The sequence below is a fragment of the Muntiacus reevesi genome, chromosome 2 (genome assembly GCF_963930625.1).
Source record: "Muntiacus reevesi chromosome 2, mMunRee1.1, whole genome shotgun sequence".
Classification (NCBI taxonomy): Eukaryota; Metazoa; Chordata; class Mammalia; order Artiodactyla; family Cervidae; genus Muntiacus; species Muntiacus reevesi.
Window position 1 is genome coordinate 271,745,460 of NC_089250.1, and position 27,602 is coordinate 271,773,061.

The 27,602-nt window shown below is 40.8% G+C and overlaps 1 protein-coding gene and 1 non-coding gene across 4 annotated transcripts; one reads left to right on the forward strand and one right to left on the reverse strand.

Annotated features, from left to right (window-relative positions):
- Nucleotides 1-27,527, forward strand: LOC136161576 (zinc finger protein 432-like). Of its 3 annotated transcripts, none has more exons than XM_065926565.1 (5): nucleotides 1-187; nucleotides 1,904-2,109; nucleotides 3,785-3,911; nucleotides 4,190-4,282; nucleotides 19,068-19,251. In XM_065926565.1, the coding sequence occupies exons 2-5, from the start codon at nucleotides 2,095-2,097 to the stop codon at nucleotides 19,118-19,120; spliced, it is 288 nt and encodes a 95-aa protein (XP_065782637.1). In that variant the 5' UTR covers nucleotides 1-187; nucleotides 1,904-2,094; the 3' UTR covers nucleotides 19,121-19,251. The 3 variants fall into 3 exon arrangements, with proteins under 3 accessions (XP_065782637.1, XP_065782636.1, XP_065782635.1); XM_065926564.1 differs by lacking the exon at nucleotides 19,068-19,251 and adding an exon at nucleotides 8,971-11,262; XM_065926563.1 differs by lacking the exons at nucleotides 1-187; nucleotides 1,904-2,109; nucleotides 3,785-3,911; nucleotides 4,190-4,282 and adding exons at nucleotides 16,351-16,471; nucleotides 20,984-21,110; nucleotides 23,059-23,154; nucleotides 23,780-27,527 and having other exon boundaries at nucleotides 19,068-19,256.
- Nucleotides 4,687-4,759, reverse strand: TRNAW-CCA (transfer RNA tryptophan (anticodon CCA)). The gene has a single exon. It is a non-coding gene; the product is annotated as a tRNA-Trp (tRNA).
- Nucleotides 27,528-27,602: the final 75 nt, after the last annotated feature.

The following is a 27,602-nucleotide window of genomic DNA, read 5'->3' on the forward strand; positions in this document are numbered from 1 at the left end:
TCTTTGAGAGGTTTGTGAAAGCTGAAGCTGGTGGGTGGGTGGGTGTTTCAAACGTTACTTTCTCCTTCAGTTTCTCAAGTCCAAGGCTTCGTTTGTAAAATCGCCTTTGACTTCTTGTATCTTTTCCTCTCGGACCGGTAGAAATGAGAGCGTTGTTGGAGACCGAAGACTAAGCACATCTAAAGTGGTAAGGTTTCTACTAAAAATGAGGATTTTGCCTTTCCTGCTTGTTTACTGTGTGTGTGCATACACACACTTGTAAATATTTCGTTTCAGAGTTGTTCTAAAAAGAGTACAATAACATCTCTGTTACCCCATTTCTGTTCTCCAATGGTCACATTTTTTTAAAGTTTTCATAAGTTTACTTTTTAGTCTTCATTTTTCTATGCTTGGTTTTCACAGTTCCAGTAAACTGTGGAAATATTGGTATAATTAACCTCATTATTTAATTTCCTATCATAAATATTCATAATGAATGTATCATACAATTTTTTTTTCTGTGAAAATTCTTTTTTAAAAATTCCTAACAACATGCCAAGAGACAAACCTATACCATTAATGACTGGCGTCACTCAATATGTATATTCATTTAGATAGAATTTAAATGCTTAAATAGTCAGCACTTTTGAAAACAGGTTATGATTCTGCATTTACACAAGAGTGTGGTTCCCTGTCCCTCATCTCCATCTTGATTTTTAACTTTTTTGCCATTCTTAATGGTGTCTTTTTACTTTGGATCTTTTTCCTGACTTTTAATTTTCTATTGCATAGAAGAGCAATTATATTGAAAAGATTTGTTTTTTGCTCACCCTGCCTCATTATTACAGGCTTCCCCATCCCCCATGATTTTATTATGAAAATTTTCAAATGTATATCAAGGATTACAGAATTATACATTTGAATTCCTGTGCACCTGTCACCTAGATTTTATCATCATGATTTTTTTGTGTTTCCTTTATTGTATGTGTATCCATATATCACTCTTCTATTCATCATCAACCCACCTTTTTACTTTTTGGGGGGTATATTTCACTGTGAGTTGCAGAGACTTATGCATTTCCCTCTAAATATTTTAGTAAGCAAATAATTAGAGCTCTACTCATAGTTTTTTCCTAATAACTTTTTAATTCAAACATCATGCAGTTTATCTGCTTTAAGTGTAGAATTTAGTGATTTTTATTGTAATCACATTTCTTGAGCTTGTTTTTATACTTTTACTAAATGGGTTATTGTTGTTTTGTTGCCAAGTCATGTTTGACTCTTGCTGCTCCATGGACTGTATCCCACCAGGCTCCTCTGTCCATGGGATTCTCCAGGCAGGAATACTGGAGCGGGTTGCTATTTCTTTCTGCAGGGGATCTTCCCAACCCAGGGATTGAACCCTTGTCTTCTGTGTCTCCTGCTTGGTGGATGAATTCTTTACTACTGAGCCACCTGAGAAGCCCACTAAATGGGTATATCCACAAATAATAATCTTGATCTGCACACTTTAATTTTTTCCCCTTGGTTTTCCTTTGTTTGTTTCTTTCACACTGTGGAGCAGTTCAGCAGGTCCACGAGCACACATGGTTTCAGGGCAAAGCTGTCCACGTCGTCATGTCTATATGTTCTCTTTCTGGAAACTGGCCTGTGATAACTCCCCTGCTGCGGGAGCTTTGTGTTGTGCTGGTTCTCCTTTCCCATCTCCCGTTTCACAGTCATCCCACTGCCACCTCACAGAAGGAAGAAGTACTATCCACACATTTACAATCTTCTATTTTATTGCTCTAGCATGTAATAGCCTCTGGGTTCCCAAATAAAGGGACAAGTGACCTTGAAATTAGGTCCGTGACAATGTCAATGACAAACATCTGGGCCCTAAGGAAATGGACACTCAAAAGTGAATTTACTTTTCACCCCACAGGTCCTGGCTCCCTGATACATCAAGATACAAGGTACATCAAGTGACTTGAGGGGGTTTCCCTTCCTGGACATCATCACTCATGGGGATGTCACTGCCTTGGGACTAAGATTTCTAACCCAAAATTGAGGACAGTCCAAGAAGAGACTCAGGACACATTCTAGTCTTTGGCTAGTTCTCAATATCAGAAGAAAATGATCAAGGACCAGGTAACTTTTTGGCTTGTCTTATTCCTTCCATCATTCTGTAATTGGGTTTTGGGGGGATTGTAAAGCACAATTGAATTCAATAGAAAATAACAAATTGGAAAAGCAGGACTTGTGTGCAGAAATAAATGTAGATTTAAATTCAGCATCAAGGGAAAGTAGCATCAGGAATATATTGTTAGCGGGATCTACACTGAAGGACTAATGTTGGAACAACGTGTGTGACTGGAGTATCCTATGGGTTACATTTGTTGTCAACTTATGTTTAACATTTCTTTTTTTTTCTTTGTAAATTTATTTATTTTTGGCTGCGCTGGGTCTTCATTGTGGTGCAGGCTTTCCTAGTTGCAGCGAACAAGGGCTGCTGTCTTAATTGCAGTGAGAGAACTTCTCATTGCAGTGGCTTCTATTGTTGCAGAGCACAGGCTCTCAAGTACAGGTTCAGTGGTTGTGCACACAGGCTCAGTTGCTCCGAGGCTTGGGGGATCTTCCCAGACCAGGGAGCAAACCCACGTCCCCCGCATTGGCAGGCAGATTCTTTACCGCTTGGCCAGCAGGGAAGCCCAGGAGTTCACAAGCCACAAGTAAATGATCCTGCAGCACTGAAGACCCGGTGTAGCCTAATAGATAATAATAATAAAAATACCCTCCAGTGATTACGAAGTACATCTAGCAAAAAAATAAGAATCCTCTTCACAGCCTTCTTTCCTAATTCCCTGGTATCACTTAACAAACAGGCAGGAATATGTACTTCCTGCCGCTGAGTTTGTCTACCTCTGTGTCTGTGCAGACGTTTGTAGGTGGATCTTGCTCAGCCCTTAGGTCTTTGGATAGTGTCCTTCTATGACTGTATTTACAGTTTCATAAACTGACTTGGGGAATGTGAGATCTCTCTCAATCCTCTCTATTTATTGTTTTCTGGTTTATATATATAGTCCATCATTATATGTTTGTGCTGCATTTTGAGTAATTTCTTCAGATCTTACCATTCATTTTATTATCTATTCAATGTATCTGATATGCTGTGAATCTGACTGGTAATGTAAATATAAATAATGTACATAGGTGCCTAAGTATTTGTGTGTTTTTTGAAGGATGCTGTTTATTTTCTTAGTTTGCATAATGTGCTTTCTTAGTCTCTCACTGTTCGGACATGTTTTAGAAAGATGTCTTTATTCCTCCTAACATACATATTTAGTATGTAGTATCTTGTAATTACAGTGTGTGACATTTCTTCACAGTTGATTCTGGTAATGGTTACAAAGATTCATGGTGAATGTAGGAATGTGTTCTGTTCATCCTGGTGTCACTAGAATATACTTAGTGCCTAGCACATATGTACTTGCTTCAAAAAAAAGTTACATATGTAGCAAATGGTTCAACTCTATATTGCAAATGTTTCTTGTTTAGCAAAAGGATTTAATGATGACTTTTTATAGAAACTTCTGATTTGTTGAATGCTGGTTGACTGTACAGTTACAGAGTATTTGGGGAGACAGGTCTGAACATGGTTAGATTTTGCTTCTATGACAATGTAGTTTAAAAAAAAAAAATCAAAACACCTCTGTAATATAGATGTAGCCTAAATGGTAAAAAGAAAGAGAGCAGAACAACTTCCTTCACATGCCTTCTGTTACGGTAACTAGAGAAACACCCTAGCAGGACTGTGTTGTTACAGGGATCACTGACGCTGGAGGATGTGGCTGTGGACTTCACGTGGGAAGAGTGGCAGCTCCTGGCCCCTGCTCAGAAGGCCCTGTACCAGGAAGTGATGCTGGAGAACTACGGCAACCTGGTGTTCGTGGGTGAGGACAGCTCCTCCGGGTCCCTCAGACAGTCCCCAGTCAGTGGCCTTTCTCATTTCAGCTTCTGAAAGCTCTGCAGTGTCCATGGTGCCCTGAAGTGGTGTCTGAGTCTCAGTTTCCTCTCTGGTCCCAGCCTAGAGAGTATGATGTGCCCTTTCCTGAGAGATGAGCCTTCTCTTGACTGAGCTACACACTGTGTACTTCCTAAAATAGAACTCCACACTGGCAGACCACAACCCAGGTCAAGAACCTGTCTGTCTCTCATTTCCCATGAACAGGGTATCAAGCCAGCAAGCCGGCTGCTCTCTCCAGATTGGAGCGAGGAGAACCATGGCCTGTGGAAGACGAAGTCCACAGTCAACTCTGTCCAGGTGAGTGAGAGCCCCAGCACTGGGTTGGCCGCAGGACTTAAATTCTCATTATTCACAGATGTCACAGCCATGAGCGTCTGACAACATGGAAGCCAGGCTTCCACGACGCTCTCATAGAGAGCTCTTTTTCTTTTAGGTGTGTCGAAGAGTGTCTCTCTTCTTGGATTTCATCCCAGTTTATTTCATCTTGGTCTTGATTTTTTTTTTTCTCTTAAGTTTCTTTTTAGAATTCTCAAATCTTCCTGTCCTGCCCCCAGCACTTTATCCCTGACTGTTCCTTCTGATTTCCTTGCTATGAACTTACACCTTCCATGCCTCTCTCTGAGGAGAGATGTTTAATTCTTTTTAAAAAATTGTGGCCACACAGTTTTTCAGTCAGAACTTATTTTAGGGAAATTTTTTAGTTCCCTGACCAGGGATCGAACCTGGGGCCCCAGCACTGGAAGCATGGAGTCTTAACCACTGGACCACCAGGGAAATCCCAAGATTTTTAGCACTGTCTTCTGACAACTGCACCTTCTTGCCCCTTTGGATAATATTTATTTCCAGTCCTAACATTCACATCATCTTTGATTGGCAGATAGGGTTTCAACATATAAATTGTGGAGGGAGGAAAGATAAACCCTTAAAGCAGTCTCTGGAACCTTCCATTTTTTCTCCATAGATCTGTGTTGGGAAAGCCTTGGTCTTCCTGTGTTTCTCCTCTGTTCTCACACCACTGCTACACTCACAGCACTTCTGACACCAGATGTGTGTTGGGTTTTTCCCCATAATAAGCAGTTCTCTGTGACACCAGCTGTATGTTTGTGTGCTCTGTCGTGTCTGACTCTGCGACCCCAGCAGGCTCCTCTGTCCATAGGATTTCCCAGGCAAGAATACTAGAGTGGGTTACCATTTCCCACTCCAAGGGATCTTCCCCACCCAGCCATCTACCCTGTGTCTTTTGCATCTCCTGCATTTGTAAGTGGATTCTTTACCACTAGCGCCCCCTGGGAAGCCTGACACCAGCAGAATGTCCTACAATTTAACTCAGTTCTGACACAGTCTGCCTGGAGAAAGCATCAGATCCCACAGGTTAAGGGCTCCATCACACCAGACACCCCCCTTCAACTCCACTTCCAAACACAAGTCGAGGTTGTGCCCTGTGCTTCTGACTCACTTACTCTAGACCAGGTCTTCCCAAGACTCCCTCCCTGCTCAGGTTCAATTCATTTGTTAGAGCAGCTCACAAAACTCAGAGAACCATTGCACTTACTAGATCACCAGTTTGTTACGAAAGGATCTAAGTCAGGAACAGCCAGATGAAGGAGGTGCCCAGGGCAGGGTGTGGGGAAGGGGCGGGGACTTCCACGTGTCTGGGCATAATGCTCTCCCCTCACCACCATGTGTTCAGCCACCCAGAAGCCCTCTAAATCCTGTAATTTTGTTATTTTTATGGAGACTTCATCCCCCTAGGCATGATTGATCACTGACTTTGTCTCCAGCCCTTCTCCCCTCTCTGGAGAATGGAGGTGGGGGTGAGACTGAAAATTCCAAGCATCTGATCAGGGTTTGGTCTTTCTGGTGACCAGCCCTACCCAGCATCCCCCACCCCAAAATATAGGTGAAATAGAGCTTATAAGACATAGAATGAGAACACAATGGCCTGATATATAGAAGGCATAACTGGGATTTGAATAAAGATGATGGAGAGCAAGGAATGAAAGTGTGAAGTTGGAAACATGCTAGTCTTGAGGGAACTGTCGAAAGATTAGCCCGAAGCTCCTTGAAGGCCGGTTTTAGGAGGTAGTTGTACAGGAACAAGTAGAATGTGTACATGGATAAGTAAAGTAAATGTTGGTCATATAACTTTTATTTCCAGACTAACTGTTCTGGTCTTTGTTAGTAGAGTTGACCCTGAATAACACAGGTTTGAATGGGTCCACTTATATGTGGAATTTTTTTCCATAAATACATAATGGAGTGCTATACTATCTGAGGTTGCTTAAATCCTTGACTGCAGAGGGATGTCTACAAAGTTGATCTTTATGAAGTTAAACTGGATCTTGACTTTGAGGAGGGTCTGTACCCCTAACCCCATGTCGTTCAAGGGTCAGCTGTAATTGAGGTATAGTGGTGGCATTGTGAGCTTGGTTTATATTATCCTTGGATACGTAGTCTTACTTTTTAATTGGGTGGCAGTAGTGTGAGCTGTAGTTAAGTACATCCAGTAGTTCTGAGACAAATGGCAGGTGAACTGTCAAGAGTCCTGAGATCAGTAGTGTGGTCCTTTAGGATTCCTTAAATGATGCAAACCAGGATGAATATGTAGGCTGTTGAAAGAAAATGCTGTTAGTAGCAAGAGGTGGGCTTAGGGATTGTTACAATGAAATGGGAACAATTTGGATATTACATGTGTACATGTACAAAGGGTAAAAGAAAAAGATGCCAGTTCCCTAGTATGAAATTATGATATAAGATACATATATATCTTGGTCTTTGACCCTGGTTTAGAGTTCCTAAAACCCTTGTAGTTAAAAGTACAGGACTGCTTATTTCCTTTATCAGTGTTGGTATAGTCAGTGTTGACTGCTCCTCACTGGGCTTTTTAAAACTCAAAGTCGTGAGACTTTCCTGTTGATCCAGTGGCTGGGTCTCTGAGCTCCCAATGCAGGAGGCCTGGGTCTGATCCCTGGTCAGGGAACTAGATCCCACATGCTACAACTTAAAAAAAAAAGTCCTGTATGCTGCAGCTAAGACACAGTGCAGCCAAGTAAATAAATAAATACATATTTTAAAAAAACCCAAAGTCTTAATGTTACAAACACTATAAACTTCGACCCATGCCTTCATCTACTTTCAGTCCACACTTTTTTCCAAATATCTCATCCTATCCCCTATCCTTATATAATATTATACAAATGATTCCCACAGTGTTGTCTTCAGTGAGGACCTTTATCAGGATCTGTATGTTCAGTTGAATTCTTCATGTCTGCTTTGAATATCCAGAACCTACCTGAAGGTTGATATGCTTTGAAATGCACACTTGATTTAGCAACATTGTGAACCTCAATGATAATCCCCATCTCATTAGAAACCACTACTCATCTATCCAGTGGCCTAGGTCAGGTAATCAGGAGTAACACTTGATTCCTTACATTTATCATAACAACCATGAATGAACCTTGTTCTTTCTCTCTCTGGATTTTTTTTTTCTCTCTCTCTAGATTATATCCTAATTTTTTCCACCTGGTTCTCTATTGCTTCCTCAAACCACTTTTCACAATTTGCTCCTGCCTTCTTAATTGTTGGTTTAATATTCAGTTTTACCCTAACTGGAATTTATGCTCAGTCTCAATAAGGACTTTGTTTCTATTTCCTCATCACTGGCATAATGCTTGATACATAGCCATAATTTAATAAAGATTTATGGATGTATGAAAGTGTGCCACATCATTTGGAAACAAATAGCCCTCTATCTTTGTTCATAGTAAAAGTGAAGGTGTTAGTCACTCAGTTATGTCTGACTCTTTGTGACCCCATGGACTGCAGCCCTCCAGGCTCCTCCGTCCGTGGAATTCTCCAGGCAAGAATACTGGAGTGGGTTGCCACTTCTTTGTCCAGGAGATCTTCCTGACCCAGGGATTGAATCGGGGTCTCTTGTGTTTCAGGCAGACTCTTTACTGTCTGAGCCTCATAAGAACTTGATTTTATTTTACTATCTCAGCATACTTTATAAGTTCACAATTACAAAGCAGCCAAATCTCTATTTGCTCATTTTGAATGCTCTAACTTCATTTATGCCCTATTTTACCCTTTATTTATATTACTGTGTTGTACCCTTGTCCAGGTAATAACAAACATATTTACTTGATGTTTCTTTTTTTTTAAGGTATAGTTGATTTACAGTTTTGTGTTAATTTCTGCTATAAAGTGTTTCATTCTTTTTCATATTCTTTTCCGTTATAATTTCTCACAGTATATTGAATATACTTCCCTCTGCTATATAGGAGGACATTGTTGTTTATCCATCCTGTTTATAATAGTTTACATCTGCTCATCCCAAACTCCCAATCCATCCCTCCCCATCCACTGCTTCCCTTTTGGCAACTACAAGTCTGTTCTCTATGTCTGTAAGTCTTTCTGTTTCATAGACAAATTCATTTGTGTCATATTTTAGATTCCACATATAAGTGATATCATATCTTTCTCTTTCTGACTTACTTCACTTAGTTTGATAATTTCTAGGTCCATTCATGTTGCTACAAATAGCATTATTTCATTCTTTTGTTATGTCTGGGTAGTATTCCTTTATGTACTACATCTTCTTTTTCCACTCATATGCTGATGGACATTTAGGTTATTCCATGTTTTGGCCATTGTGAATTCTGCTGTTGTGAACATAGGGGTGCATGTATCTTTTCAAATTATAGTTTTTTCAGATATATGCCCAAGAGTGGGATTGCTGGATTGTATGGCAGCTCTGTCTTTAGTTTTTTAAAACCTCCATACTGTTTTCCAGAGTGGCTACACCAATTTAATTTACATTCCCACCAACAATGTAGGAGGGTTCTCTTTTCTACTTGGAGTTTCTTTAAACTGAGGTCATAGTGTTGTCTGTAAAGAGCCCACCTGCCCAAAGGCATTTGTTAAGCAGTTTCACTCTGTACCAAGTTCATGGGAAGGTTCATTCTTCTCTTCTTTCCTAGAAATGAGGAAAGATGACTGTCTTCTACAGGAGGACTTGCAAAATCAAAGTTGTCCAAAAAGAATGGAACGATGTCACGAACATAATGCACTTGGAAACGTTGTTTATCAGAGCAAAAGTCATTGTCCTTTAAGGCAAAATCATGATATACTTTACTTACATGGGAAAACACTGAAATCAAACTTAAGTTCAATCAGCCAGAACAGAAACTATGAAGTAAAGAACCCCGTTAAGGCTAATGTAGATGGGAAATTCTTCCTCCATGCAAAGCATGAGGAGTTTCACAGTGAAAGCAAGCTTCCTGAATGTGGAATTCCTATGAACACAAATTCTCAGATGATTACGTGTCTAGGAACTCAACAGATAAATAAACATCATGTTTGCACTGTATGTGGGAAAGCCTTCATCAAGAAGTCCCGCCTCATCGATCATCAGAGAGTTCACACAGGAGAAAAACCCCACGGATGCAGTGTATGTGGGAAAGCTTTCTCTAGAAAGTCTAGACTGACTGAACACCAGAAAACTCACATAGGAGAGAAACGGTATGCATGCATTGAGTGCGACAAAGTCTTCCCTAAGAAGTCACGGCTGCTTCTCCATCAAAAAACTCATACAGGTGAGAAGCCCTACGTATGTGACGATTGTGGAAAAGGCTTTGTCAAGAAGTCTCGGCTCATTAATCATCAGAGAGTTCATACAGGAGAGAAACCTCATGGGTGCAGCCTGTGTGACAAAGCATTCTCTAGGAAGTCCAGGCTCATGGAACACCAGAGAACTCACACGGGAGAAAAACCTTATGAATGCATGGAATGTGACAAAGCCTTCCGCTGGAAATCACAGCTCAATGCACACCAGAAAACTCATACAGGGGAGAAATCATATATATGTAGTGATTGTGGAAAGGGCTTCATTCAGAAGGGCAATCTCGTTGTACATCAGCGAACTCACACTGGAGAGAAACCCTATGTATGCACTGAATGTGGGAAAGGCTTCATCCAGAAGGGCAATCTCCTGATACATCAGCGAACTCACACTGGAGAGAAACCCTATGTATGCACTGAATGTGGGAAAGGCTTCAGCCAGAAAACCTGCCTCATCTCACATCAGAGATTTCACACTGGAAAGACTCCCTTTGTATGTACCGAATGTGGAAAATCCTGTTCACACAAGTCGGGTCTCATTAACCACCAGAGAATTCACACAGGAGAGAAACCCTACACGTGTAGTGACTGTGGGAAAGCATTCAGGGATAAGTCATGTCTCAATAGACACCGGAGAATTCACACAGGAGAGAGACCCTATGGCTGCAATGACTGCGGGAAAACTTTCTCCCACTTGTCATGCCTTGTGTATCACAAGGGGATGCTACATGCAAGAGAGAAACGTGGTGACTCAGTCAAGTTGGAAAATCCTTTCTCAAAGCATCCCAGCCCATCACGTCCAAGTGATATGGTACAGAGAAAAAACCTTGTTAGTGCGGTGACTGTGCAGATGCCTTCTGTGGCAACTCAGACTCCATCCCACAGTGATAAGTCCCTAGAAGATGAAAACATAACCCTTGTGGGACAGCCAGGGGGAAGATATGCACCCTCAGCAGATAATAGTTTTTGCACAGAAGAGAAACCTAGTGAATGTGGTAGCACCCTCAGTGGTCAATTACATCATATTTTTGTCACAAAAAGCACACAGGAATAAACTCATTCAGTCAAGCTGGAAAACCCTTGAATAAAACCTTCTAGCTGTTTGTATGGCTGGCGAGTGTATACTGAGACAAATAGTATAAACACAGAGACTGGGAAAGCCTCTCATGGAAAGATAGATCCTAACAGGGCTTTCATAGGTCACAGATGTCGTGAGGTCATAGTTGGCAGAAATGTAATGACTGTGGAGAAGTCCTTCCCCAGAAATAAGACTTCAGTAGGTGTCAGAGTTCACACTGGAGAGAAACTGTTGGACCTCCGAAGGCAATAAATGGGTCAGTGGTATTTTCCTCCTCATCGGTTGTCAGAGGAAATCATGTAGAAATAAAACTCTGAACACACCAACTATGGCACATCTTCAGCAAAATATCAGAAAGTGCATGAAGCAAATAACAAATAAACCCTGTGAAAATGAATCTTTTAGAGATTTCTGTCACAATTTTAACATGATATATCAAATAGTATACATAGTGTACACTCTAGGACAGTACACCTGGAATCAAACGCCTAGTTTTGATGTCAGTGACTCCTTAATTGAAAGGAAGGCATCTCTGTTGCACTTCATCGCTTAAAGTTATAATGTGGTACATTCCCCTCTGTGGGCTTCCCTAGTAGCTCAGATGGTAAAGAATATGCCTGCGATGCAGGAGACCTGGCTTCGATCCCTGCGTCGGGAACATCCCCTGGAGAAGGAAATGGTAACCCACTCCAGTATTTTTGCCTGGAGAATCCTATGGATAGACCATGGGGTCACAAAGAGTCAGACATGACTGAGCAGCTAACACTAACATACACTCCCCTCTGTGAAGGGACATGAGTCTTCTTTTCCCACTCAGGATCACTATATGGTTAGCTCTTGCATTTCTTCAGTTCTAACTTTACTCAGTTTGTTGTTCCAGGTTATCACAGTCCTTCAAAAGGAAACGAAATACATTTAATCTGATAATGTAACACAGCATGTTTGGATGTGCTTAACTTTATACATCTCACTTGGAGGAACAGAGCTCAAAATTCATGAATAATCTATCAGCCAAGCTGTGGCTCTAGAAGACAGTTCCTTTCCTGTACACACACCATCCAGAAAAAAACTTTTTAATAACTGTTTCCCTTGACTTGGTCCTGTCCTAGGACCTAGAAATGATGACAGTGATGAACTTAAGAGGAAATCCTTTCCACCTTTGAGCTGGCAATTTTTTAAGGCTAGATTTCATGCCTATGGTAATTTTACCCTCAGTCAAAGATAATCAAAGTATGTGTACACCTACATGAATTGAAAAGGATATATAAGGAACGAAGTATTTCTGATAATTTTCTTTTCAAGGTGAAAGGTTATTGCGTGAAAGACATCGGGATTCTTGGCCTCTGGAGGAGAGGAATTCAATCCAGGGCCAGTGATGAGGCTTGATCACGCAGAGCTTTTGTGTGACAAAGTTTTATTAAAGTATAAAACGATAGACAAAGCTTCTGACACTGATAGCAGAAGGGGGCAGAAAGAGTGCCCCCTTGCTAGTTTTTCGCAAGCTGTTTTATGTCTGTTAGAAAGCTATTGATCAGATAAGAGAGACACCTCAAGACTGAGGGAGTTTCACCAGGCCACTCTCCCACAGTATACATTTTTGAGATAGGATGGAATGAGGCGTGTCATCCCCCAGCCATAAAACAATTAATATGAATACTGGTTTGTTGAGCTATTATCAGCCCAAGGTTTAAGAAAAGAAAAAAAGTTAGTCTTAGGTAGAACCATTTTGAAAAAAGGCAAATTCCAAAGTAAATACATAGTTTTATTAACCTAGCTTAAGTAAAACATTTCCATAAGGAAAATGCATTGGTTAGCTCAAAATTTGAGAAAAGTTCAGTTCAGGTGGACCCAGGTATTGTCATGGCAACACAGAATTTTAAGAGAAACCTTTTAATTTTGTATAGAGAAGGAAAAAAATCTGACACTTGTAGATTTTTTTTCCCTGCTGCTTAAGCGGGAGATAAAAAAATTCTGACGCTTGCAGTCTATTTCCTCCCTTTGGAGATCCATGGCCTTCATGCCTGTTACCTTCTCAAAGGGACATATTAGAAGAGAAAGGGGAAATAATTCATTTAAGTTTACATAGAAAAGGGTATGGATACTTTTAAAAAAAATGTTCACATTGTTCCACCTAGATTATAAATTCTTTGTTAGTTTATACATAATGGTATAGTCCCCATTTCATAGCAAAATAGGAAATGAATTATATGTAGATTTGAAAAATTAATGACCCCAGGAACTAACCAATCAAAGTTATTTTGTCGTTGAAGGAAAGGACCTACTGGAAAGTGATTCTCAGGATTAGAATTATTGCAAGAAACCTTTTTGAATCGAGCCTCCTGTCAGAATATAAGATGTGCAGATCAGAGAAGGAATAGTGAGGTATTTAATCCTAATGTCTTAGTGTGACATAATGATGAATGTATTTGGTCACTGCTCTTGGTTCCTGACACAAAGGTCATGAAACCCTTGTAATTTCCTGAGTAATGGGAGTGATAGGAACATCTTACACAGAGCTGTTAAACCCCTTGGAATTTCCTGGGTGATAGGAATGTCTGCTCTTATAAGGTGACTCTGGGTGGGCTTCTGCCTATCTCCTAAGTGAGGCTGGTCACCAGAAAGACCAAACCATGATTAGAAGCTTGGCACTTTCTACTTTATCCTCATATACTATGGGGATGGGAGAGGGGCTAGAAATTGAGTTAATAATTATTCATTTAAATATATATATGCCATCATTTGAATTTCCTATCTTTAAAATGTAGCCATGAGTCAAGTATATCATTTTTTTAAAGGAAAGGCAACATATATATGTATATATTTAATAATATGTGTAATGATATATACATGTTTGTCAAAAAAGGACCTTCCATGTTGTGTTGGAGGGCTTCCCTGGTAGCTCAGCTGGTAAAGAATCCACCTGCAATGTGGGAGACCTGGGTTCAATCCTTGGGTTGGGAAGATCCCCTGGAAAAGGGAATGGCTACCCATTTCAGTATTCTTGCCTGAAGAATTCCATGGACAGAGGAGCCTGGCAGGCTACAGTCCGTGGGGTCATAAAGAGTTGGACACAACTAAGTGATTTTCACTTTCACTATTGTGTTGGGGGGTCCCCAAGACCACCCTCAGGTCTGATAATCTGCTAGAAAGACTGATAGAACTCAGAAAACTTGTTATCCTCAAGGTTACATGTATAATAGGACAGATACTAAAATCAGCAAGGGAAAAAGGAAAAACCACACCCACACTGATATAGGGTGGAAACTATAGATCCCATGGTGTCAGTGGACCTCTGCAGGGACTGGAAACTAAAATCAGGCCTGTGGGTTTCCTTCCAGGCTGCTGGGATCCAGCCTCAGATAAAGACTGGACATTGGGGTTCAGGGGAGCTTCCCTGGTTGGTGATACCCCCTGCCTGCCTGCTGTAACACATTTATGTTTGGAAAGTAACCCTCACTGTTACATATAAAATAGATAACCATGGGAATTCTCTGGCAGTCCCGTGGTTAGGACTCTGCCCTTCTACTGCAGGGGACACGGATTCCATCCTTGGTTGGGGAACTACTATTCTGCAAGCCTCAAGGTGTGGCCAAATAAAAAATATAATCAACAAGAGCCTATAGTATAGGACAGAACTATACTAAATATTTTGTAGTAACCTATTAAGGAAAAGAATCTGATAAAGAATATATAGTCACGTGTGTGCATGCTAAGTCACTTCAGTCATGTCTGACTCTTTCTGATTCTATGGATTATAGGCTGTCAGGCTCTTCTATCCATGGGATTCTCCAGGCAAGAATACTGGAGTAGGTTGCTATGCCCTCCAGATCTTCCCAACCTGGGGATCGAACCGGCATCTCTTATGTCTCCTGCATTGGCAGGTGGATTCTCTACCACTAGCACCACCTGGGAAGCCCAATATATATGAATAATTGAATTATTTTGCTATATATCTGAAACTAACACAACATAAATCAACTATACTTCAATTTTTTAAAATATTTTTTAAAAGGATTTATTATGTATATGTCAAACTCTGGCTTCCTTGGTGGCTCAGATGGTACAGAATCTGCCTGCAATTCTGGAGACCTGGGTTTGACCCCTGGGTTGAGAAGATCTGGAGAAGGGAATGGCAAACCACTCCAGTATTCTTGCCTGGAGAATCCCATGGACACAGAAACCTAGCTGGCTGCAGTCCACAGCGTTGCAAAGAGTCAGACACTGCTCAGCGACTAACACCATGTAAAACTGAATCACTTTGCTGTGCATCTGAAACTAACACAACATTGTAAATCAACTATACTTCAGTTAAAAAATAAGGGGGGAAAAGTCACACTGCCCATGATTCCATTGTTGGAAAGGGAGCTGGAAGCTCCATTTGGAACTTCCCCAGACTCTACCCTTCCAGTCTCTTCCCTTGCCTGATGTTAATCTGTATCCTTTAGCTGTTATGAACCCTCACTCTGAGTAGAATAGCTTTCAGTGACTCCTGAGCCCCTCTTGCAAATTATTGTCATCTTAGGGAATATTGGAAAATGGAACTAACTTCCTGCTATGACCTGTGGTTACATGACTGTCAGTCACTTTCTGAGAATTGTTTATGGCATTGGCGTATAGGGTTAAACATATTGAAGCCAAAGGATGAACCTGAGCTCTGTGCCACAGCCTGTGTTCTCAAGATCTGTTTCCTCAGGGTGAGTGAGTCTTTGAGCTTAGGGCTGGGGTGATGGGAGGAATATGAACTGGAGCAGGGCGTAAAATGGGTAGTATCCCTGTAAATGACTGGCAAAGACTTCTTGGGGAGGTGACGAAGATGCACAGGACTGTGGGAAAACCAGTTCTTTTGTACTGGTCATTTTTGTACACGGATGTTCATAGTTCTATTTGCAGTATCCAAAAAACTGGAACCAATTCCAAGGTCCACCCATTGGTGAATGATTAAATTTTGGAATATCCAACAATGAATACTAAAGCAACAAAAAGGAACGAACTATTGATACTTTAGTAAAGATGAATTTCAAAACAATTATGCTATGTGAAAGAAGCCAGAGCATACAGTACTAATTTTATGAAAAGAATGCAGGCTAATGTATAGTGACAGAAGGCTGCCCTGTGCTGCCTAGGATATGCCAAGTTTTGTATTTCGGCCGTGTAATTAGCTCACTTGAGAAGTGGCTCACAACGTCCACTGTTCCTATTCACATCGTGATCGCTATACTAATCAGTTTCCCAAACCTCGGTTTTCCTCCAACGCTTAACCTGACAATTCCACGCCTAGCCCCGCCCCGCACATAGCACTTGCGCTGCGTACGGACACTGAACCTCTTTTAAGATGGCTGCTTCCATGGTGCTCCTGCCCAATGGCTACAGAGCGCCTCCAGTTTTTGTTTTAAGCGGGCCCTGTCCATTCATACGAATTTACCCTCAACGTCATGATTGCTTTGTATGAGCTCGAACCTCTTAAAATCGCCCCATTTTCCTTGGGCCAGGAATTAGAATATCAGCCGTGGTTTCTCAGCAGACCCGTACGCTGTCTTTACGTCAGATGCGCAAAGATGGCGGCCCCCAGGGTCCCGAGGCGGCAGTGGTGGCGCGGATATATTAGCTCATAAGGAAATGCCGGAAACGCCCTATCGTTCACCATAGAAACGCTGTAGAAACGCCGCTGGTCCTTGACGGTTGGTGTCGGTAGAGGCGGCTGGGCGAGGGGACCAGAAGTGAAAGAAGCTTAGGGAAGAAAGTTAGGCCATGAAGAGGTGGCTGCAGGTTCAGGAGAGAACCAGGTGGGTTTGTGGGTCTGGCTGTAAGAAGGGCGGGGATGGGGGCGGTCTGTCGGCCTTTAGGTGGGTAGTGGCTTCTTCCAGCCCTTGAATGTAGCACGAGGGCGGGTGGCGGTTTGATTTTGTTTTTGAGGGGAGCGTGTACTGAACGTCCGTGATCAGGGTGTCTTTAGGGTCAGTCATGGGCTCTGGTGGTTACCGATTAAAAGTCTGAACAGATCAACTACTGAGAGTCCTGAGGTCAGGGTTTAGCGTCTTGGCGGATGACAACTAGTGCGGTGGAGATTGTCAGTGAATGCGGCGTCTTGTTCGGATTTTCGAATAATTCGGAGCTCAAAGTCGAGGAACCATTAAGGGAGGTCAGTATACGTGTGTATCTGACCTGGTTTGGTATTAGTCAGGTGGGCGGGGGGAGGGTAACGGTCACTGTATTTCGTGCAGAAATTCGTGACGCAGAAGGCTTGGAGGCTCAGGAGCCCTGGTAGGTTCGTGTGTTTACCTCAGACTTTGGCTACCGAACTTAACATTCCCCGAAAACTTCAGGTCCGAGTCCCTGACCCACCAGTTTTCTAGTCCCTTTAAATTTTGTCTTTATTCTCCTTCCTGCAAGTTGACTGCCTTATTCATTTCCCCAGTATTTATATTTTTGAATTGTTTTTTGTATTTATAGCTCGTATTCTTTTTTTTTTTTTTTTTTTAAGTTTTGTGGGTTTTTAAAAATTTTAATTGGAGGCTAATTACAATACATTTTGCCATACATTCACATGAGTCAGCCATGGGTGTACATGTGCTCCCCATCCTGACCCTCCCTCCCACCTCTCTCCCCATAACATATCTCAGGGTCGTCCCAGTGCACCAGTCCTAAGCACCCTGTCTGATGCATCAACCTGGACTGGCCATCTATTTCACATATGATAATATACATGTTTCAATGCTATTCTCTCAAATCATTCCACTCTCGCCTTCTCCCATAGAGTCCAAGAGTCTGTTCTTTACATCTGTGTCTCTTTTGCTGTCTCTCATATAGGGTCATTGTTACCATCTTTATAAATTTCTTTTTAATAGCTGAGTAATATTCCACGGTGTATATGTACCACAGCTTTCTTATCCATTCATCTGCTGATGGACATCTAGGTTGCTTCCATGTCCTGCCTGTTGTAAACAGTGCTGCGATGAACATTGGGGTACATGTGTCTCTTTCATTTCTGGTTTCCTCAGTGTGTATGCCCAGCAGTGGGATTGCTGGGTTATATGGCAGTTCTATTTACAATTTTTTAAGGAATCTCCACACTGTTCTCCATAATGGCTGTGCTAGTTTGCATTCCCACCAACAGTGTAAGAGGGTTTCTTTTTCTCCATACCCTCTCCAGCATTTATTGTTTGTAGACTTTTTGATAGCAGCCATTCTGACTGGTGTGGTCCTTCACTGTGGTTTTGATTTGCATTTCTCTGATAATGAGTGATGTTGAGCATCTTTTCATGTGTTTGTTAGCCATCTCTATGTCTCCTTTGGAGAAATGTCTGTTTAGTTCTTTGGCCCATTTTTTGATTGGGTCGTTTATTTTTTTGGAATTGAGTTGCAGGAGCTGCTTGTATATTTTTGAGATTAATTCTTTGTCAGTTGCTTCATTTACTTTTATTTTCTTCCATTCTGAGGGCTGTCTTTTCACCTTGTTTATAGTTTCCTTCATTGTGCAAAAACTTTTAAGTTTATTTAGGTCCCATTTGTTTATTTTTGCTTCTATTTCCATTACTCTGGGAGGTGGGTCATAGAGGATCCTGCTGTGATTTATGTTAGAGAGTGTTTTGCCTGTTTTCCTCTAGGAATTTTATAGTTTCTGATCTTACATTTAGATCTTTAATCCATTTTGAGTTTGTTTTTGTGTATGATGTTAGGAAGTGTTCTAGTTTTATTCTTTTACAAGTGGTTGACAAGTTTTCCCAGCCCCACTTGTTAAAGAGATTGTCTTTTTTTTCTCCATTGTATATTCTTGCCTCCTTTGTCAAAGATAAGTTGTCCATAGGTACGTGGATTTATCTCTGGGCTTTCTATTTTGTTCCATTGATCAATGTTTCTGTCTTGTTCCATTGATCAATGTTTCTGTCTTGTTCCAGTACCATACTGTCTTGATGACTGTAGCTTTGTAGTATAACCTGAAGTCAGGCAGGTTGATTCCTCCAGTTCCATTCTTCTTTCTCAAGATTGTATAGCTTATATTCTTCTGATTTGCTCATTGGCTCTCATGTTGAACATGTATTTAAACAAGGGATATGAAGACTTTTAAAGAGGTGTCAGGGCAACAAAATTTAAAGGAAGAATTTTACAGTTTCTCAATGCTTGGACAGCTTCGTATATATAACTGTTCTGAAAATTACCTGCCACTGAAATGTAGTGCTGTGCTAATTCTCCTTGGCCACGTCCCCCATCAAATTCATGCTACTCCCACATATTCAGGGAATTAGGTTTCACTGGCCCGAGGTGTAAAATTCTCTGGGAAACTAAATGGAGAGACAGAAATACTGGGGACTGTAGTATTAAGATGAGTGCACAGAAAGTAGAAATATAATCCTAAAAGTAATTTTGCTTTTCAACCCACAGGTTTAAACAGCAGACAAGATATAAATGAAGAAAGAGGGGGTTCCAGGACCTAGATATTGTTATTTCTGGGGACACTCTGGCAGCTGTGATATCTAAGTAGAAATTAACAGGAATATCCAGAAGAGACAGAGACAGAACCTCTGTGTTGCCAACTGTTTTCAGAGAACAGAGAATATGATCCAGGCACAGGTGACTCATGTCTTATTTTATTTTCTCCTTTATTCCTTAATGGATTTGTAGAGCCTGTTAAAAAAAAATCCAGTTCAGTAGAGAGAAATAAACTGAATCTAACCCCAACACCATGGCAAAGTGGGATTAAGAATGTAGTATTTATGTCATTCCTGTGAAACTAGTGTTAGAACAACATGTGTATCTGTCACTGACCTTGCGTGCACACCTGTAGATGTGTGTCCATTTACAAATGTATGTGAGTTCATGCACATATCTGTGTACATAAACACATCTGTTAGGATGTTTTGTGCAACAAAAAATTACACTCTTAAAGAAAATCCTGTTGCCCTAAGATGATATAATTTAAACATCCAAATGAATAATGACTGCAATTGTTCAGTGAATATTAGCTGTATAAAATTCCATTTGTCTATTTGCTGTGCTGTGCTTAGTCACTCAGTCGTGTCCGACTCTTTGTGACTCCATGGGCTTTAACCTGACAAGTTCCTCTGTCCATGGAATTCTCCAGGCAAGAATACTGGAGTGGGTTGCCATTTCCTCCTCCAGGGGATCTTCCCAACCCAGGAGTTGAACCAACGTCTCCTGTGTCTCCTGCATTGCAGACAGATTCTTTACCCACTGAGCCATTTGTCTATAGTCATACTCAAAAAACTGTGTTAAACTATGTAAAGCATTTAGAGGAGTGCCTGCCACATGGTAAGGGCTGTGTGAGGTCATCCGTACCTTTAGTCTTTGACAGCACTTAATACTAGGATATTATCAAATTGTATAATTTTCATCAATCTTTTTTTCTTTTTTGGTCATATTTTGCATTTACCTCATAACAGACGGGGTTGAAATCTGTCTTGTATGTTAACTGGTCAGCTGCATTTTTTTCTCTTGAGAAATATCTGTCCTTTTCATTTTTACATTAACAAGATTATCTTTTTCTTCAATTAATGAGTCATTCCTATCCACTATATATTGATTCTTTCTCTCTCTTTTAATGTGACATGTGGGACCTTCTTTCCCTGATCAGGGATTGAACCTGCACTCCCTGCAGTGGAAACATGGATTCTTAAGCTCTGGACTCCTGGGGAAGTCCTCTTTCTTTTGTTTATAAAAAATATTTTCCCGGCTTGTCGCTTTTCATTCAGCTTTGCCCATGATATCTTATTTAAAATCTCTTTAAAGTTGAAGTATAGTTGATTTACAATATTGTGTTAATTTCTGCTGTATACCAAAGTGATTCTGTTTATACGTTTATATACATTCTTTTTTCATACTATTTTCCATTATGGCTTGTCACAGTATATTGAATATAGTTCTCTATGCTGAACATTAGAACTTTATTTATCCATTCTGTATATATAATAGTTTGCATCTGCTAATCCCAACCTCCCAACCCATTTCTCCTCTAATCCCTACTTTGGCAACCATAAGTCTATTCTCTGTGTGAGTCTGTCTCTATTTTGTAGCTAGGTTCCTTTGTGTCATATTTTAGACTTGGGACTGAGCCCTTACCCATTGCCACATGATCCTCTCTTCAGGTTGATCATGTCAGAGTTGAATGGTTGGACACACAGCTGGTGTCAGACAATTGCTTGGTGGTGTGTTTAAAAAAACATACACATGAGAATTGGTATAAACATCATACTTAATATGAGCAGGATAGCTTCCTTTATATTCTTTATGAATGAATTGAAGAGAAACACATGTATTAAACCAGGAATCTATTACTCCAGGAAACCCTGTCTTTCAAGGATGTGGCTGTGGACTTCACGTGGGAAGAGTGGCAGCTCCTGGCCCCTGCTCAGAAGACCCTGTACCGGGATGTGATGCTGGAGAACTATAGCAACCTGGTGTCCATGGGTGAGGACAGCTCCCTTGGGTCCTTCAGAGGGTCCCCAGTCAGTTGCCTTTATTTTCTCAGCTGCTTAAACTTTGAAATCACTGCAGTACCCTATGGCAGATTCTCATTGCCTCTTCTAGCTCCTGATAAAAGGGTATATACAATGTGCCATGAACTGTTTTTATGCCCAACACGACTGACACCAAATGTCTGGGTTTTTTCTATGCTAGTAACCAATTCTCCTACTTTCCAGGTACAGCCTGGGTGTCCCGCAATTCAACCCTTTTTTGACACTAACCACCCAAATTCAGCATCATACCCCAGAGGCTTACGGGCTCACTTCAGATGTAAGTTGAACATATTAGGTGTCCAGGGTACCCACAGTTCTGTCTGACTTGACTATAAACTGAGCCTTTGGGACTTCCCTGGTGGTCCAGTGGTTAAGACTCCACACTTTCAATGCAGGGAGCACAAGTTTGATCCCTGGTTGGGAAACTGAGGTCCCACATGCCACGGGGCATGGCCAAAAAATTTTTTAAATTACATTAAAAAAAAAAATCAAGCATCCCCATGCCCAACCCCTCAGCACTTGACAGTTTGTTAGAATGGCTCACAGAGCTCAGGAAAGTACTTTACTTACCATTACCAGTTTATTATAAAGGATAAAACTCAGGAATAGCCAAATGGAAGAGATGCCAGGGGCAGAGTTAAGAGGGAGGGATCATGGTCCTTCCATGAGTGCTCCAAGTGTGTCACCTTGATGTGGTCATCAACCCAGAAGCTCCCCCAACCTGGTTGTGTAGGGTTTTTTATGCCGATTTCATTGTGTAGGCATGTTTTTTAAAATCACTGGCTGTGGGTGGTTAACTCAGTCTCCAGTCCCCTCTCTCTGTGTGGCAGGGATGAAAAGTGAAAGAAAGTGAAAGTTGCTCAGTTATGTCCGACTGTTTGCAACCTCATAGGCTATACAGTCCACAGAATTTTCCAGGCCAGAATACTGGGGTGGTTAGCTGATAGCTTCTCTAGCAGATCTTCCTGACCCAGGAATTGAACTGGTGTCTCCTGCATTGCAGGTGGATTCTTTTTTTTTTTTTTTTTTGCAGGTGGATTCTTTATCAACTGAGCTATCAGGGAAGCTTTTGGCAGGGGTGGGAGGAGCTGAAATTTCTAACCTTCTGTTCATGCCTTGGTTTTTCTGGCAGCCAGTTTCCACTCTTAAACTTCTTAGGGCCCCTAGCCACCAGTCATCTTATTAGCACACAGAAGACACTTGTGCCAAGAACTGGAATTTAAACCAAATGCTGTAACAAAAGAGGTTTCTGCCATGCCTCTCACATAGGAAATTACAAGGGCTTCATCTTTATTTTAACTTTAAAAGTATTTATTCAGCTGTGCCAGGTCTTCCCAGGTGGCTCTAGTGGTGAAGAACCCGCCTGCCAATGTAGGAGATACAAGAGACTAAGGTTTGATCTCTGGGTCAGAAGATCCCCTGGAGAAGGTCATGGCAACCCACTCCAGTATTCATGCTGAAGAATCCCATGGACAGAGAACCTGGCGGGCTAGAGTTCATAGGTTCACAAAGAGTCGGACATGACTGAAGTGACTTAGTACACACACCAGGTCTTAGTTGTGGCAAAAAGGATCTTCAAGCTCTATTGTGCCATGTGGGATCTTTAGTTGCAGCATATGGGATCTAGTTCCATGACCATGGATCAAACCTAGGCCCTTTGCATTGGGAGCTTGGAGTCTAAGCCCCTGAACCACCAGGGCTGCAGAAGCTCTCTGCCAGAAAACAGGGGTGGAGATCAAAGATATCATCATATGATAACATCCCATGAGCTTCTCTTGAGTGCAAAGCCTGTGCTTGGCAGATGTGAAAACCAATCCCTCAAATGTAAAATCCTCCTGTCTTGACCAGCCCCAGCCCAATTCAGTGGGACTAAGTCTTTTATCATTTCCCATGATCAGGGTATCGAGTCAGCAAATCAGATGTGCTGTCCAAATTGGAACAAGGGGAAGAACAATGGATGACAGAAGATGAAATCCACAGTCACACCTGGCCAGGTGAGTGAGAACTGGTTGGTAACTGCAGATGTCCTGAGCTAGACAGGGAGAAGAGGCTGGGGGGTGTCTGAAAATGCAGAAACTGTGCCTCTGCATTGTTTTCTCCCATAAGAGAATTTTTAGGCCTTGAGAGGGAAATATACCCGTTCTCGCTCCTGAGATCTGATCCTTGATTTTATTTCACATCTTGATTTTTGTTTGCCTTGTTTTCTCCTTCCTTGGATTTTATAACTCACTCCTTTGAACCCTGTCACAAATCCCTTTCACTTCCCTGGCTGTGGAATCCTACCTTCCAGGCCTCAGCTCAAGAAGAAATCTTTGTGTTTTTTTTGGTGTGTGTGTGTTTTTTTTTTAATTTTTGGCCATACTGCATGTGGGATCAAACCTATGTGCCCTACGGTAGAAGTACAGAGTCTTAACCACTGGCCCACCAGGGAAGTCCCTGTATTACTTTGGTTTTACCAATGTGTAAGAAATAAGGAACATTTATACAGGGGGTGTTTGTTTCATACTGTTATCATAAGGTTGCCACTAAAGTATGATTTTTTCAAAACACCAAGGAACTTTTTAACCAATTTTATTCCAAACAGGAATAAAAAGGATTCATTATTTTCTTCTTTCCTAGAAACTGGCAACGTTGGTAATCATCTGCAGGTTGACTGGGAAAATAAAAAAATGCTGAAAGGTATTGAACAATACCAGGAATGTAATACATTTGGAAATCCTGTTCCTCAAAGCCAAAGTTATTTCTCTTCCAAGCAAAATCATGATATGTTTGAGTTCTATATAAAAACTTTGAAGTCAAATTTAAGTTTAGTCATCCAGAGCCAAAACTATGAAATTAAAAACTCTACTAAATGTAATGGAGATGGGAAATCATTTCTGTTTGGTAAACATGAAAAATGTCATTCTCCAGTTAAATGCTCTGTAAGTGCAAAACCCATCAGCACTAAGTCCCAAGTCATTAAGCACCAAATAACTTACAACATAGAGAAAGCCCATATATGCAGTGAATGTGGGAAAGCCTTTGTTAAGAAGTCTCAGCTCACTGATCATCAGAGAGTTCATACAGGAGAGAAACCTTATGGATGCAGTCTGTGTGCAAAAGTATTCTCCCGGAAGTCCAGGCTGAATGAACATCAGAGAATTCACGAGAGAGAGAAATCTTTTATATGCAGTGATTGTGGAAAAGTCTTCACCACGAAGAGCCGTCTGATTGAACACCAGCGAACTCACACAGGAGAGAAACCTTACGTATGCAGTGACTGTGGAAAAGGCTTCCCAGGGAAACGTAATCTCATCTTGCATCAGCGAAATCATACTGGAGAGAAATGCTATGTATGTAGTGAATGTGGAAAAGGCTTCACTGGAAAGAGCATGCTCACTATACACCAGCGAACTCACACCGGAGAGAAACCCTACATCTGCAGTGAATGTGGGAAAGGCTTTACCACAAAGCACTATGTCATCATCCACCAACGGAATCATACAGGAGAGAAACCCTACATATGCGATGAATGTGGGAAAGGTTTCATCATGAAGAGCCGTCTGACTGAACATCAGCGAATTCATACAGGAGAGAAGCCGTATGTGTGCAATGAATGTGGAAAAGGCTTTCCCAGAAAGGGTAATCTGATTGTACATCAGAAGACTCATACAGTAGAGAAATCCTATGTATGTAGTGAATGTGGAAAAGGCTTCACCGTGAAGAGCATGCTTACCATACACCAACGAACTCACACTGGAGAGAAACCCTACATCTGCAGTGACTGTGGGAAAGGCTTCCCATTAAAGAGTCGACTGGTCGTGCATCAGCGAACACATACTGGTGAAAAACCTTACCGATGCAGTGAATGTGGGAAAGGCTTCATTGTGAACAGTGGACTGATGTTACATCAGCGAACTCACACTGGAGAGAAACCCTATAAATGCAATAAATGTGGAAAGGAGTTTGCCTTTAAGAGCAATCTTGTGGTACATCAGCGAACTCATACCGGAGAGAAACCCTTTACATGCAGTGAGTGTGGAAAAGGTTTCACCATGAAACGCTATCTCATCGTACATCAACAAATTCATATGGGAGAGAAGTCCTATATATGCAGTGAATGTGGAATAGGTTTTGTCATGGAAACAGAGCTCATTTTACATCAGCAGATTCATACTGGAGAGAAACCTTATGCCTGCAGTGAATGTGGCAAAGGCTTCACTGTGAAAAGCCGTCTAGTGGTTCATCAGCGGACTCATACAGGAGAGAAACCTTTTGTATGCAGTGATTGTGGAAAAGGCTTCTCCTCAAAAAGGAATCTCCTTGTACATCAAAGAACTCATAATGGAAACAAACCATAAAAGTGACGACTATGATCACACCTACAGGAAGAAAATATGCTTTGTCCAACATCAGAGATTTCTAACCTTTATATATACTGACTGGAAAATCCTATTCAGCATTGGTATTGGTCTCATTACCACCAGAAAATTTACACAGGAGACAAACTGTATGTATGCAATTAACGTGAGAAAGCCTTCAACACAAATTCAACACTCACTGTACCTCAAAAGAACTCATACAAGAGATAGACTATGAATCCAGTGATTGGGGGTAATCTTTTGTCAACCCTTGTTAATACACATGAGAAACATATAGGTCAAAATACATAATTCTTTGTAGAAACTCTGAACTCATTATATACAGGTGAATTTGTTTAGGATAAAAAAGATAGTTCAGTGGCCTCATTAAACATCGTGTGCTCCTAGCACACTTGACTATTGTCAGTGTAGATTAGCCTGCTGCTAGACTTCACCCTTAGGAAATATGAAATTTGCAGAGGGGTGAAGTTTAATGAATGAAGAGAATGTGCTAGTGCCTTCAGTGATCAGTTACCTCACATTTTATGTCTAAATTTACATGTAGGAAAAGCTCTGATACATTCAATGCAGAAAAAGCTTGAGAAAGCATTTTTAGGTACTAATTATATGTCTGAAAAGTATATGCTAAGATAAATCCTATGAATGGAGAGACTAGGAAAGCCTTCTATGGAAATAAAAACCCTGTCTCATCAGTGATCATAATAGATCACCAATGAGCTCATACGTCTTAACAATATGATGATCGTGGGAAAGCCTTGGCCTGGAAATAAAACCTCAGTAAGTTGCCTGATACGCATGCTGGAGAAAAATTTTCAGATGGCAGTGAAAATGGCAGAATTTCAGTGATAACATTCTGCCTCATTGCTTTTCATGAATTCACACAGAAATAAAATGGTTATGGACCCACTAAATATGGAGTAACTTTAGCAAAATATCAGAATTCTGAAGGAAAGAAACCTCACGAAAATGACATATACTTGAATTTTCTATCAGAAGTCTAAATTTATTATACACCTGATGTCCATTTTGGGGCAGAATACCTTGAATCATATCAATGATTCAATAATTTTAAAATGGGCTAGTCTCGACACTAATTTGTAATGTTACATACTATACAGGAGTGTTCTGTGCCCACCTTGTATTATTATATGTTTCACTCTTGCATTTCTTAGGTTCTAAATTCAGCTCTGTCTACAGTGTATTTCAAAATAGAAAGGAATATATTCATAAATGTAATCCAACATAACTGGATGTATTTATCTAAGTTTAAAAGTAGCATTAGGTAGTTTACAAACACTTTAAAAATGATTTTTCTAAAATTCATTTTGAAATAGTTTTAGACTCCCAAGTAATTACAAAATATACCAAGTTCCCACATACCCTTACTCAGTTTCTTCAGTGATGTTATGTTACATAACCATAATACATCATCAAACCCAATAAAATGGCATTGATGCAGTGCTGTTAAGTAAACTGGATCTTATTTGGATTTTAGTAGGTTTTTGCATGTACTAATTTGTATGAAGTTTTTTGTTTTTAGTATATATTTTTAAGAAATTTTATCTTATACATAGGATTTCTGTAAAGCCCACCACAATTGGTGCAGAATTGTGCCAACATAAAGAAGCATCTTCCTGCTACCTCTCTGTGGTAACACACTTCCCCCACCCCTGACCATGGTGACCACTGGTCAGACTCCATCACTCCAACTTGGTTATTTCAACAATGCTGTTAAAATGGAATCATACAGTGTGTAGCCTTTGAGATAGGCTTCGTTTCACTCAGCAGATTGCTGTTAAGATCCATCCAAATTTTTTGGTGTATAAATAGTTTTACTTGTTAATAGTATTCTTTTGTATGGCTGTACAATGACTTATCTGTTTACTGTTGACAGATGTCTGGGTTGTTTTCCAGTGTTTCATTGTTTTGAATAAAACCCTATGAACATTTGTGGACCCAACTTTATGGGAAAGGAAGTATTTGTTCCTTTGGGGTAAATACCCAGCAGTCATATGTTACATTTGTGTTTAACTTTATAAGAGACTGCCAAATTTTTCTAGAGTGGCTGTACTAATTTACAT